The sequence below is a fragment of the Myotis davidii genome, unplaced genomic scaffold (genome assembly GCF_000327345.1).
Source record: "Myotis davidii unplaced genomic scaffold, ASM32734v1 scaffold2100, whole genome shotgun sequence".
Lineage (NCBI taxonomy): Eukaryota > Metazoa > Chordata > Mammalia > Chiroptera > Vespertilionidae > Myotis > Myotis davidii.
Genome location: NW_006292458.1, coordinates 100,349 through 114,161, shown reverse-complemented (window position 1 = coordinate 114,161; position 13,813 = coordinate 100,349). Strand labels below are relative to the sequence as shown.

Below are 13,813 nucleotides of genomic sequence, written 5' to 3'. Positions count from 1 at the left end.
GAAAGGCAGCCCCCCCCCTCCCTGTCCCCCCGGCCATGCTGGAGCCACTGCAGCCACCAGCAGACGTGAGCCAGGACCCACGGCACATGGTGCTGGTGCGGGGACTCGTGCTGCCCGGTGAGGCCTGCTCGCCGCTGGGGGACGGGGGTGTTCTCACCGGCTGACACCCTCTGACTTGGATTTCCTTTCCCTTTCCAACCACTTCTCATCCTCCATTGTCCATCCTCCATTGTCCATCCTCGGCTCTCAGTCGGTGGTGGCTCGGCCCCAGGCCCCCTCCAGCCAAAGCAGCCTGTCTCCCTGCCTCCAGCTCCATCCTCAAGTGCTGCGCTCTCGGCAGCCCCCCAGCAGCCTCTGCCCTCCGTCCCCCAGCAGTACCAGGTATGGGCGTCCCAGGGGGACGTGCTCTGGGGCCTCGTGGGAGCCCTGCCCCTTGGAAGAGGCCTGGTTGGATGCTGGCACGTGGGGAGTGATGGGGGTTTCCCTTGAGACATGCAGAGGGCGGGACTCTCGGGGGGCGAGGAATCATGTCCCTGTGGGGCGATGGGAGTCGTGAGCTCCTGTGATACTGGAGTCGGGGTACCTGTGCCTTGTGGGGGGGTGGCCCCATGTGACACCAGGACTGGGGTGCATGGTCCTCATCAGCCCCTCCCCTCTATGTCCAGGTTCCCGGGAACTTGAGTGCAGCTCAGGTGGCTGCTCAGAATGCAGTGGAGGCTGCCAAGAACCAGAAGGCTGGGCTGGGCCCACGCTGTGAGTCCAGGGGCTACAGTGCAGGCGGGGCGGCGGGGCGGCCAGGCCTCTCCCAGGGCACCTGCCCCACCTCTCCCTTGGTCTCTCGCAGTCTCGCCCATCAACCCTCTCCAGCAGGCGGCTCCCGGAGTGGGTCCCCCCTTCAGCCAAGCCCAGGCCCCTGCACTGCCACAGGGGCCACCTGGCGCCCCCAAGCCGTCTCCCACTTCCCAGCCCAACCTGGTCTCCACGGTGGCTCCTGTTCAGGGCCTGGCCCCCACTGCGCAGCCTGGGGCCCCGTCCATGGTAGGTGTCCCTGTGCCTCCCCCTGGCTGCCGCTGCCCCACTCCCCGGTCTGCCCCCAGCTAGCACCGTGCGGAGGACGAGCAGTCTGCCTGCCTGAGGAGGGCCCAGGGTGTGGGTGTGGTTCCTGGCGGATGAAGATTATTCTGATGATCCCACGGGCTCCTGTTCTGGGTCCTGGAATCTTCCAGGATCAGAGTGTTTATATCTGAGGATGGCCACGGGGACACAGAGGAAGAGGCCTTTGTCCCGTTCTTGCTGGCCTGTCTCTCTCTCAGGACAGCCCCTCCCGGGAGCTGGTCTGACCCCCTCCCGCCCTCCTTTCTGTCCTCTAGCAGGCGGGCACGGTTGCCCCAGGCGGGGTGAGTGGCCCTTCCCCGGCCCAGCTGGGGGCCTCGGCCCTCGGGGGCCAGCAGTCCGTCTCCAACAAGCTCCTGGCCTGGAGCGGGGTCCTCGAGTGGCAGGAGGTGAGTTGGCTGGAGGAGTCCTGGGCAGGTGGGTCAGGGCCGGGCCTGGCGGGGTGCAGGGTGAGACCAGGGCCGCCACAGGTTGGGACTAAGGAGGTGGCAGGAATGTATTGCAGGTGAAGAACCGAGGCGTCTCAGATTCTGGGCACAGACGGACCCAGGGGGTTGTAGCATGAAGGAGACAGAGGGTTGTGGGATTTGGGGGGCAAGATGGGGAGCTCAACATTTGTGGAAAGACTAGAGAATTGTGGGATAGATGGTACTAAGGAGGGGCCCAGGGTTCTTAGGACTGAAACGTGGGGAGATCCGGAGCTTTGGGGCTCCCAGGGTTGGGCAGGAGGGGGTGAGCGGACTGAGACCTGGGCCCCCCGGCTGTGATATCCTCTCCTTCCCCTCAGAAACCCAAACCTGCCTCCGTGGACGCCAACACCAAGTTGACGCGGTCGCTGCCTTGCCAGGTCTACGTCAATCAGGGCGAGAACCTGTAGGTGACTGTCGGGGGGCGGGGCGGGCTGGGGTTTGCATCCTCCTGACACCTCCCCTCGCATCGCCCCAGGAAAACAGAGCAATGGCCCCAGAAACTGATCATGCAGCTCATCCCCCAGCAACTGCTGGTGAGTGGCAGGCGGGAGCAGCCCCAACCCCTGCCCCTTCTCTTTTTCATCCCTCCCCTCTCCCCTCATCCCTTCCTTCTTTCCTCACCCCTCTCCTGCCCCCCCACCTGTGCCCTCCTCACTTCCCCACTCCACACGCGGTGTCTCCCCAGACCACACTGGGCCCTTTGTTCCGGAACTCAAGGATGGTCCAGTTCCATTTCACCAACAAGGACCTGGAGTCGCTCAAAGGCCTCTACCGCATCATGGGCAACGGCTTTGTGAGTCCTGGGCCGGGGGGACCAGGGGGCGGACCGGTCCGGGTGGTGGGGTGTGAGCTTGGCCCCTCAGCTTCTTCCAGAGCCTTCGCTCGCTTATAACTCTAAGGTGCCCGGTGGGATTCCACTCCCTGGTGAGATGTGGCGGGAGCATCGGGAAGAAGGTGGCTCTGACAGGTTTGCTGGGTGTATTGGTTTTCTGGGGCTGAGAGCAACAGAACTTTATTCTCACGGTTCTGGAAACCAGCACCCGAAATCCGGTCAGCAGGGCAGGACCCCTCATGGCCTCGCAGCAGGCAGCCCAGGCGGCGTTGGCCTCAGGCAGTTCAACTCCAGCCTCTGCCTCCGTCTTCCCATGGCCGTCCTCTCACTGTGCCCGTGCCTGCGCGTGGCGTTCTCCTCCCCGTGTGTGTCCTGCTTGCTTTTTTTATAGCAGAGGGTGGGCATTTCTCAAGAAACAAGCACAGACTCCCACGAAGGGAGCGGGACGAGTCCCCTGTCCTGCTTTCTTATATTGACACCAGCCATTGGACTCAGGCCCACTCTGATGGCGTCATTTTAACTCGTTACATCTGCAAGGACCTTATTTCCAAATCAGGTCACATGTATTTTTGGAGGACAATTCAACCTACAGCCCTGAGGGCGGTCTCCCTCCACAGGAACAGGTCCAATGCTGAGCACGTCCCGTGGGCTCAGCCCTTCTCCGGGAGAGGGAACTTTTGGTGGCTTCCCTCATGGAATCCTCGGGAACTTTCTGCACAGACGGCGATCCTCAGCGTGAGGAGTGCTGCCAGCTCCAATAACATACACCCAGCCAGCAGGACAAACAGATGATGGGGATGGGGGCCTACAACCATTTTCTCCCTCATGTTCTGTGGGTCGACTGGGCTCAGCGGGGCTAGTCTCGCTTGGGAACTTTTGTGGGGTTGTCATCAGATGATGGCTGAGGCTAGTCACCTACCTGAAAGCTTGAATGGGCTAGAGGCTCGAGGTTCACTCACGTGGCACAGGCTGTCGGCTCGGAGCTCAGCTCAGCCCGCCCTCAGTGCCCACCGTGGCCTCTGCCTGTGGCTTGGGCTTCCGCACAGCGTGGCCGCCGGCTCCTGAGAAGGACGTCCCCAGAGCGAGCTGTGCCTTTGTTTCTGACACAGCGGGACGTCCAGAGGCAGCCGTGGGAGTGAGTTTTGCCGCCTCAGGGTGTCAGGGCCAAGATTCTGTTGGCTTCTCTCTCACGGTCACAAGATGGTCCTGAAGCCCCAGGCATCTTGCGTGACCTGATGCAGGAAGGCAGGAAGGAAGTGTGGCATCCGTCACGTATCCCTGTCTCTTCAGGAAAGCAGACACTTCCCACGCCCCCAAGCAGGCTTCACTGGGGCCGATGCAGGGCTCCGGGGCCCACACGCTGCTGCCCCGGGCAGAAGGGCGGGGAGGGCAGCCCCAGGCTCTGCCTCAGATGAGAAACCGAAGCTCAGAGAGAAACTCGCTTGGCCAAGGTCCCGGACGTGGCTCCTCAACCTCCTCAGCCCCACCTCCCGCAGAGCCCCTGTTCTGAGCGTCCCTGTATTAGGTCTCACTTCATGTTTGATAACGTTTTCTGGGCACTCCCTGTGTCCAGCTGTGGCCAGGATGCCTGGTGTGCATGGTGTGCTGCTAGTGCTGCTGTCTTCCGTTCTCACTGGCGGAGGCTGCGGCCAGGAACGCTGTGGCCATCCCCTAAGGGTGTTGCATCCCATGGGTCTGATGTGCTTCGGGTGCCCGCTCTGTGTTGAAGCCCTTCCTCCTCCGTGAGCCCTCCCAGCGGCCTCACGCGGTGGAGGTGGGGGTCAAGGTTGCAGAGCGGGACCCAGCCCCGTGTTTGGGCCTGGCCCTGGCCTTCGGGGCTCTCCGCGCTCCTTTAAGCAACTCGGTTTGTTTCTGGAGCAACTTCAAGCCATGCTCCAGTCTCCTCAGCCTTTCCCAGCAGAAACCTCGCCTCTCCTCGACTGGGGCTTCTGGGACCTTCTAGAACCAGGAGGGGATACCTCCTCCTGCCGGGTGCGACTGTGTCTGGTTCTCTCCCCCCAGGCGGGCTGCGTGCACTTCCCCCACACGGCCCCCTGCGAGGTGCGCGTGCTCATGCTCCTGTACTCGTCCAAGAAGAAGATCTTCATGGGCCTCATCCCCTACGACCAGAGCGGCTTCGTCAACGGCATCCGCCAGGTCATCACCAACCACAAGCAGGTGCAGCAGCAGAAGCTGGAGCAGCAGCGCGGGGTGAGCGATGCAGGTCCCTGGCCCATCCCCCCCTCCTAGTGCCTGCCCATTGGGCCCCAGAACTCCTGGCCAGCCCCCCAGGGGCCCCTTGGGGCTCTAATACCAGCCGCTTACTCCTCTCCCAAGACGCAGGCATCCAGGTGCGGTCCCATCCCCACATTTCTTTGCGACGCTCTCTCCCTTTTCAGTGACCTCATGGAATCTCCAAGACACAGGCCCCTCCTGGGACCTGGGAACGTAGTTTCCTTCCCAGACCCTCACCTTCGAAGCATTGTCCTAGCTCCTTAAAGGTTCCCTTCCGGGCTCAGATCTCTGGCGTGTGGACTGATCCTCTCAGAGCCGCTCCACACGCACTCAGCGACCTGCTTCTTCTCTCCCTGTGCAGATGGGGGCGCAGCAGGCACCGCCCGGGCTGGGCCCCATTCTGGAGGACCAGGCCAGGCCCTCCCCGAATCTGGTGAGGACGAAGCCAGCAGGGTCAGGGCAGAGCTGTGGAGGCCGAGGCGTCTGGAGTCTCTTGCTCACCCGCATTTCTTCCCCTTAGCTCCAGCCCCGCCCGCCGCAGCCCCAGCCTCAGGGCACTGTGGGGGCCTCTGCAGCCGTAGGGCAGCCCCAGCCCCAGAGTGCTGCCCAGGCTCCCCCAGGCGCTGCCCAAGGCCCTCCCGGAGCAGCTCCTGGCCCGCTCCCTCCTGGACCCATCCTTCGGCCCCAGAACCCTGGGGCCAATCCCCAACTGCGGAGCCTCCTCCTTAACCCACCGCCGGTGAGATTTGGGGAACACGGGTCCTGGGCTCTGACAGTTCTAGACCTTTCACCTCGGAGGAGGGAGGTTGGCTTCATAGAAGGTGTGAGCTCCAGCCGCCAGCTCCTGTCTGTGTGTCTTCCCTCGGCTTCTGCTCAGATTTCTTTGAAGCAAGACCCCACACAGATGGCTGGCTGACACGCTCTGAGCACTTTCTGTGCCAGAGGCTTCGTGGTTGGGTGGGGGCTCCTCACTGGGGCCTCTGAGCCACATTTTTGTTTCCTCAGCCCCAGACAGGGGTGCCCCCACAGCAGGCTTCCCTTCACCACCTCCAGCCACCAGGGGCCCCTGCGCTGCTGCCCCCACCGCACCAGGGCCTGGGGCAGCCCCAGCTGGGACCCCCCCTCCTGCACCCGCCACCTGCCCAGTCCTGGCCTGCACAGCTTCCCCCGCGGGCTCCACTGCCAGGTAAGGAGGTCTGGGGGAGGCCAGGGTCTGGACTGAGTGTCCCAGCAGCCCCTGGGCTGGAGCCCTAACATTACCAACAGCTCCTGGGAAGCAAAGTCCTGGAATTCAAGAAGAGTGCATCCCTGCTTGGCTTTGGGGGAGTTCTGAGGGTCAGGGGCCCAAAAGCCTAGAGGGCAAGAGCTCTTCCCATGATCCCTCTCTTGCGTGTTCTCTGGGGTTTGCTGGGAAATGTAGGCTTAGGGCCAGAGAGAGGTTTTGGGGGGTGGGCTTCCAAAGGCATACGGGAAACAGCACGTTTCTGTCCAGATGGGGCCAGAAAGCGCCTCTGATGGGTCCCCCCAGGGCTTTCTAGACAACTTAGTGCCTTGGACTAAGTTGAGGAGGAGGGAGAAAGTAGCCCCAGGGCCCTTCAGGGCCCCAGGGACGACTGGGAGATGCAGTCCCTTCCCCCCGCCCCCCCCAGGTCAGATGCTGCTGAGCGGGGGTCCCCGGGGCCCGGTCCCCCAGCCGGGCCTGCAGCCCAGCGTCATGGAGGACGACATCCTCATGGATCTCATCTGAACCCCCAGCACCCAATAAAGTTCCTTTTAACACATGCCCCGGCTCCCGTCACTGTCGTCCCCCAGGACTGGGCAGGAGGAGACCGGGGGGAGACATCTCTGTCCTGGTTCTTGCCACAGCAGACATCCCGAGGCCCAGGCTGGTGACGCCTGGCCTCGGCAGTGAGGAGCCAGGCGGTCTGGTACGGCCTGGCTCGGGGAGACGTGAGGCAGGCAGGCGGTGGAGGGGGGCTCAGGCTCCAAACTGAGCAGCTTGAGGTTTGTCCTGGGGACCCAAGAACCACAGAAGGCTACTAGCAGGGGATGGGCCTTGGTCTGCCAGGAGTCAGGAAAACGGGGAGGAGGCTGGGAGGGATGGAGGCTGGGGGCTGGTGTGCCATGTGAAGGAAGGTGGGAGTTTGGGGGCACTGAGGTGGGCCCCCAGGACCTGTCCTGGGTGCTGGTAGGTGGTGGGGCTTCTCTTAGTTAGGGGACTGGGCGAAGAGCCAGTGGTGAATGCTGATGGTCTAAGGTATGCTCAAGTGACAGCTGCCAGGGTGGGAGCTCATGATGTGTCCTTAGGAGATGTGTGTGTTTGGTGGTTGAAGACACAGAGTGGACGAGATCACATGTAGAAAGAGGTCCCAGTCGGAGACCTACCTTCAGGGGCTTTGGATAGATGGACAGTGGGGCTGTCCCTGGGGTGGAAACCCCACAGGAAGCAGGTTGGGGATGTGAGGCAAGGGACCTGGAGGGTGTCCTCAGAGACAAGTCCAGAGGGCCGCGGTAATAGGCCCAGGTGCGGGCTTGTGGGTGGTCTCCCTGGAGGCAGAGTCAGCTGTCTGTTGTCAAACTCTAGACCAGTGTTGCTCAGAGCGTGGTCCACCATGGACCACCAGCATCCACGCTGTTTGGGACGCTGGTTAACGTTAGATTCCTGGGCCCTGTCCCGGGAGAGAGGTTGCAATATGGTGGCCCATGGGCCACTCTACAGATGGGTTTTGTTTGGCCTTCCCTGTGTTAGCATACGTGGTATTTTTTCCTAAAGAGTTAGTTGTAAAAATCAGGATAATTCTTTCTCTCTCTCACACACACACACACACACACACACACACACACACACACAGACACACACACAAAATCTGTAGTCTTGGCTTCTCTTGACAAGTCAGGAGATCTGGCACCCCTGGCCTGCCCTGTTGCCTAGCAACAACGGGCTGGAGCTGCCCCTTTTGATGGGGCGTGTGCTCTCTAATTCGCCGCAGTCCCCACCACTCCCTCTTGGCTCTCCCACCTTTGTCACTGGGTTTGCCCTGTAGTTGTTCCTGTGGTAGTGTGCAGAGGAAAGTGAAATCTTTCTTGTACCCATGTCTCTATCAAAAGTGTCACAACCAAAGAGAGAACGAGAGGGCCCCGTGTTTCGAAAAAAATGGGAGCGAGACTATTTCTTTGTGGAAGTGAAGAACATGCCTACGTGTTTAATAGGCAAAAAAATCACGTCTGTGTTGAAAGAGTACAACCTGAAACGTCATTATGAATCAAAGCACAGTAAGAACTTCGACCAGTATACAGACCAGACACGGGATGCGATGCTCATTGAACTGAAAAAGGGCCTCAAGTGTCAGTAGGGTTTGGAAAGCCAACCATAGAAATGACGTGGCTGCCACATGCAGTCTCACAGTGATGTGAAGAGAATTACCTGGGCATTAAAACCTCCGACACACGGCGAGTTTATAAAGGAGCAGATGACATGTCCTGGACAGAAACACATCTGTTTGGGCCGTTATTTAAGTCGAACAGGCGTTTATTTGCGTTGTACGGCGTGTCGAAGAGAAATCAGAAGATTGACAAGTCCAGTTGCTCGAAAGAGTCAAATCTATTGTGGCCTTTTCTGTTTCTGCGCGTGAACTACTCCCACCCAGTGAGCTTTATTTATTTGTGAAGTTGAGAATTTTCATGTGACCGAAGAAGCCTGTGACATGGTGCCAGGCAGGCCCAACGCTGGGAAAAGGCTTATTTTTGTGTATTTGCAGAAATGAAAAGTTTTACGTAGACAGGTCCGAACTCCTAAGCACAGCCACAGACAGTTGTGCTAATGTAATGACCTTGTCACAGGGGAACTTGTCGGGACTCCTCAGTCCAAGGTGGCAGCGCTTGGTGAGGACAGTCGGGTGATTGTATCAGTCACCTGGAACGGACCTGTGCAGAGAGTCGGCGAGCACACCTCGGTTGCCCCGGGCGTGCTTCTGTACGCTCATCACAGGCAGGTTGGTGGCGAGCTTGAGCCAGTGAATTCCACAGAAGCCCTCTGACCTGGTCGTCACGTGACGTGTGGGAGAAGGCAGAACTGCTGCAACCAATCTCTTGGTTCATTTCCGATGAGGCAACAGCCACACCTTGGTTTCCCTGTGAAAGTTGGTCAAAGACTTGGGGTCAAGGTGATGACCCTTCCGAACACTTCTTCTGCGCAAGAACATTCACAACAGCGACTTGAATGTATGATCATGTCTGCCCAGTCCTGGCAAAGACGGGAAGCCATGAGCAAGGCATATTCTGCCTCCGTTTCCTTGGCTGCAGTTGGTTTCCAGAAATGAAAGACATGACCCGACAGTATTTACCCAAATTGTGGGGTTAAAGACCGAGTTCCCCGAAGGCGTTCTGCATCCAGACTCTGTGAGGATGGACTAACACTGTCAGGTTGCCTTTGCTGGGCGATGCTGGTCGTGCGAATGCAGGCCACGCAGAGTAGTTACGGAACCACAGTGCAATAGGGAGCTGGTCCCAGAGCCGGCCCTGCGGCTCTCCAGTAGTTGTCCTGAGTCCACGGGCGGAGGTCCCCACGGTTGTGAAAGGCGGTTTTCCGTTACTAAACGGAATCAAAGTAAACACCGCCCCCAGGATTCAAGGCTGAATTCTTTAGTGCCCGTCCCACCGTGCCCCCTGGGCCTGACGCTTCCTTCTCGGGCGCAATGGGTGACGTCAGCCTTCTGGCTTCAACTCAAAGGAGCAAAAGAATGACAAAAGAGAAAATTTTAATAATTAGATCTATTTTTCAATTTGTATTTTTTCAACTCTGAATTTGAAATATAAAACTCCAGTACCAAACATGTTTGTATTATGTTCCATGCATTCACCATAGTTCAGTAAAGATGCAATTTGATTATATTTCTGGCCGTTGACTTTTCTTATACCTGGCTAGTTCACTCATTTATGTGGCCTGCCTGGCTCCTGTAGGCTTTTGAGTTTCCGATCCCTGCCTACAGCTCTTGAGTCTGGGGGAGGGAGGGAGGAGGGAGGCTGGGGACTTCGAACAACTCCCTAGGACCGTAATTCCCACACCAGCGAAAGGTGGAGTAGGAGACACTGGTGTTAATCGATGAGGGAAAGTGGGCGTGGTTTCCCAGACAGTGTGTGTAGCCGGGTTTCTGAAAACTCAGATGGCTTCTTGGACCAGGCAGGTGATGGAAATGTGTGAAGCGGACGGGTGTAAGATGGTAGGGAATGATGGGGACTGTGGCGAACTTGGAGAGTGCTTGCCCCGCCCAAAGGCACTCAAATTAAAGACAAAACACACTGAGGACCAAACAAAAATCTGCTGGTGGGTCTGATGAGGCCGCCGGGCTGCCATTTGCGACCTCTGGAAAAAGGAGAAGACGTGAGGACGAGTACAGAGCCCCGAGACAGACCCACGGGTGAGGGGCGGGCAGGGAGGGAGCCAGAAGGCAGGAGACCAGGCGAGTGTGTGCCGGAAGCTTGAGTGTTTCTGAAAAGAGAGGGATGGACTGTGTCCAAAGCGGCCAACAGGGGAAGACGGTGGAGGGCAGCCAGCGCTGTTTCCACTGGGGTGGGGGGTACCCTGCAGGGAAACACAGGTTTGGGTCCAGGACAAACTGAAGGAAAAGAAATGTTTCCAGCTGCTGGTTTGGTCGTCTCCAGCCAGGGAGGCCCTCTGGACCTCAACACCCAGTTAGGTGAACCTACGGGACTGTCGGGCTCCCATCTCCGGCCATATTCACAGGGCGAAGCAGGAAAAAGCCCAGGGGCAAGATGCCCAAAGAGCAGGGAGAGATCCAGACACAGAGCCCCCTCCCCGTTTCACAGTCCAGGTAGAGACGTCAGGCGGAGGTGATGGCGTGCCCACTGGAGCCAGCCAATGCCAACACAGCAGACCTTTTGGGGACGTTTTTCTCTGAGTGCCAGGTATCGATAAAACTGTGTCAGTGTAGAAATTAGCAAAAACCTTAGAACAGGAAGGTTAAAATTTCAGCCCCAGCATTGACTAGCTCTGTGGCTTTGGGCAGGTCCCTGTGCCTCTGTGAGCCTCAGTTTCCCCATCTGTCAAGTGACTTCCCTGTAGGATTGGCCACCTGGCAGGCTCGGCACAGCCGCCCACCACAGAGAGCTGCTATGGCCACTGTGGTCATCACTGGCCCCAAACACTCTTGGGCGGCAGGTGTGCTGGGCAGAGCTCGTCAGAATCACCCGAGTGTCCCTGGAGGTTGTAACTGGGTGAGTGACAGACTGGAAGGAAACCTTTCTCTTTCTTTTCGTTTTTATTTTTTTAAGAGAGAGAGAGAGAGAGAGAGAGAGAGAGAGAGAGAGAGATATTGATTGGTTATTCCACTTAGCTATGCATTCATTAATTGATTCTTGCATGTGTTTGGGGATCAAATCCATAACCTTGGCGTATCAGGACAATGCTCTTACCGACGGCTCCCCGGCCAGGGCCCAGAAACCTTCATTTTTGACTAGTTTGCTCTTTGTCCATGTATCCAGAACTGGAAGCAAGGCTGAGAATGGCCCTGGCTGGGTGGCTGGAGCGTCGTCCCATGCACCAGAAGGCTGTGTGTTCCGTTCCCGGTCAGGGCACATGCGTAGGTTGCGCCTTTGACACCCCGCCCCTCCCCTGTCAGACTGTGTACAGGAGGCAACCAATCGATGTTTCTCACATCTGGGTGGTTCCCCCTTTGCCCCCGCCCCACTCAAATTCTTAAAAAATGCCCAAGAAATGCATGAGACTTGGTCCCAAAGGAGCAGATCTGGCAAAAGTAGCAGAACATAAATTGGAAAAAAAAAATTAAGGCAAAAATGCTGAAACATCAACCCGCTAATAGTTGTGAACCTGTCTCGCGTGAGAAAAATGCCCACATTCTGCCTCTATAAAGAAAAATTATCAGAAAAGAGACCTTCTAAAAAGGTGTATTTGTCTCAGAGTACACAGAACTCACTCATATAGGTTTTCCCACCACCTTGGTTTTTTTAAAAAAAATTAATATTAAAAATATATTGAGTTACACATACGTTCAGTTTCATAAAGATGAGAAGGCACCAAAGTGCGTAGAACAAAAAGTGAAGGACCTTTCCTCCTACCTCTGCCCCAAACACATACCCAACAAGCCACTGTTCCCAGAGGCAGGGCCATCAGTTTGGCGTTAGAATTTACACGCATGTGGTAAACACATTTATAGTTTCTTACATGTTTTACATAAGTGGGTCAGTGTCCGTGTTGACCTTTATTTTGCGTTTGTCTTCCCAGTCGAGTAACGGCCAACCATTCGTGTCATTACATGTGACTCTCCTGTTTAAACGGTTGCCATTGGCCGTGCCTTAGAGGGACACGTTCCATTTCCACAAACCATCCCATCTGTGTGAGCGCTGTCTCTATGTAACAGGCCCCACCGCTCAGTGGCTGAAAACAACAGGTGTGGGGAGTCTCACAGTTGCTCTGGGTCAGGGAGTCGGGCACAGCTTCGCTGGGGCCTCTGGCTCAAGGTCTCTCTCAAGGTCGTAGGCAGAGCTCAGCCAGGGGAGGGCCCACTTCCAAGCTCACTCCGGTGGTTGGCGGGATTCACTTCTTCCCAGGAGACTGGCCTCGGGGCCTCTCTCCCTCCCTCCCTCCCTCCCTCCCTCCCTCCTTCCCTCCTTCGCCCAGTAGCCTCTTCATGGGGCAGCTCACTTCCCCAGGTGGGCTGGCTTCTCTGGAAGTGAGAGAGGGCAACCCAGTTGGAAGCCGCAGGCTTTTCGGGACCTAGTCTGGGAAATGCTAAGCCATCACTTTTGTGGTATTTTGTTCATTACAAGTCACTAGGTCCAGCCCACGCTGAAGCTGAGAGGATTAAGGGTGTAATACCAGGAGGCGGGGACCATGGGGTCATCTTGGAGGCTGCTTGCCACACTGTGGGCATTTGGCTAGCTTTGCAGTTTTTCACTTATTATACAAAACCGGAGGCCTGGTGCATGCATTCGTGCACAGGTGGGGTCTGGCCAGCCTGTCCAGATCCGGGCCAGGCAGGCCAGGGGCAGGGGACATGGGAGGTTGGAGGCTTGCCCCCCTCGCCCCCCTCCCCCATCGAGTGGTGAGGGCCAATTGGGGGTGGAGGCTGGCCAGGGAGAGAGGCCCCGGGCGGTTGGCGGGCTGGCCCCACCCCTGGTTGAACTCCCAGTCGAGGGGACAATTTGCATATTACCCTTTTATTTTATAGGATACTGTGGAGGATAAGCATATATCTATATTTTTTCTCACATGTGCAGGAATTCCTGTGTGATACATTCCTAGCAGCAAATATTTAAGATTGAGGAGTATGCCGATTTTATTTTTGTTTATTTGACTATTTTAAAATTGAAGTTATTTTTTGCGTATATAAAACCTTCATATGGTTCACACGTTGTTACCAAAAGCAACCCAACACAGTCCCAACTCCTTCTGGAAACGACCAGTTTCTCGTGTGTGTTTTCTGAGATATGTATAAGCAGGTAAAAGCAAATAGGGAAGTATATTCATTCTGTGGCTCTTCTCTCCACCTCACTCTTTCGAGCTCAGAGAAGGAACACTTGCTTCCCCTCCGTAGAATGGGGATAAGATTGTCAACCTCATGTCCGTGTGTGTGAGGATTCAGGGAGTTCTTATGAAGTGTTTAATTTTTCAATATATGTTTTTATTGATTTTAGAGAGAGAGGAAGGGAGGGGGAGGGGGAGAGAGAGAGAGAGAGAGAAACAGCAGTGAGAGAAACAACATCAATCAACTACCTCCTGTACGCCCCCTACGCAGGATCCAGCCCGCAACCTGAGCACGTGCTGTGTGCCCTGACCGGGACTCTAACCTGTGACCTCTTGGTGCATGGGACAGTGCTCAATCCACTGAGCAACACTGGCCAGGCTAACTTTTTTTTTAAAAAAAGATTCATTGATTGATTTTTAGAGAGGGAGAAAGAGAGAAACATGGATTTGTCGTGCACTCATTCATGCATTGTATGTGCCGTGATGGCAGGTGGAACCTGCACCCTCTGGGCATATTGAGATGACACTCTAACCACCTGAGCTACCCCACCAGAGCCTACTTAATTTTCTTAGTCCTCATCTGAAGATATGTTTTTATGGATTTTTTTTTTAGAGAGAGGAAGGGGGGAAGAGAGAGATAAAAACATTGATTGGTTGCTT

The 13,813-nt window shown here is 56.7% G+C and overlaps 1 protein-coding gene across 1 annotated transcript in view; it reads left to right on the top strand.

Moving 5' to 3' along the window:
• Positions 1 to 6,432, top strand: part of MED25 (mediator complex subunit 25) — a gene marked incomplete at its 5' end in the record, with an annotated part of 14,179 nt that extends 7,747 nt beyond the window's left edge. Inside the window, 13 exons of the mRNA XM_015565441.1 lie at positions 26 to 117; positions 251 to 381; positions 666 to 753; positions 845 to 1,038; positions 1,374 to 1,502; positions 1,901 to 1,986; positions 2,059 to 2,116; positions 2,269 to 2,376; positions 4,438 to 4,626; positions 5,012 to 5,083; positions 5,171 to 5,389; positions 5,656 to 5,836; positions 6,300 to 6,432. Coding sequence (XP_015420927.1) covers positions 26 to 117; positions 251 to 381; positions 666 to 753; positions 845 to 1,038; positions 1,374 to 1,502; positions 1,901 to 1,986; positions 2,059 to 2,116; positions 2,269 to 2,376; positions 4,438 to 4,626; positions 5,012 to 5,083; positions 5,171 to 5,389; positions 5,656 to 5,836; positions 6,300 to 6,397 — 1,645 coding nt within the window. The remainder of the gene's footprint in view (positions 1 to 25; positions 118 to 250; positions 382 to 665; positions 754 to 844; positions 1,039 to 1,373; positions 1,503 to 1,900; positions 1,987 to 2,058; positions 2,117 to 2,268; positions 2,377 to 4,437; positions 4,627 to 5,011; positions 5,084 to 5,170; positions 5,390 to 5,655; positions 5,837 to 6,299) is intronic.
• Between the last annotated feature and the right edge of the window lie 7,381 nt (positions 6,433 to 13,813).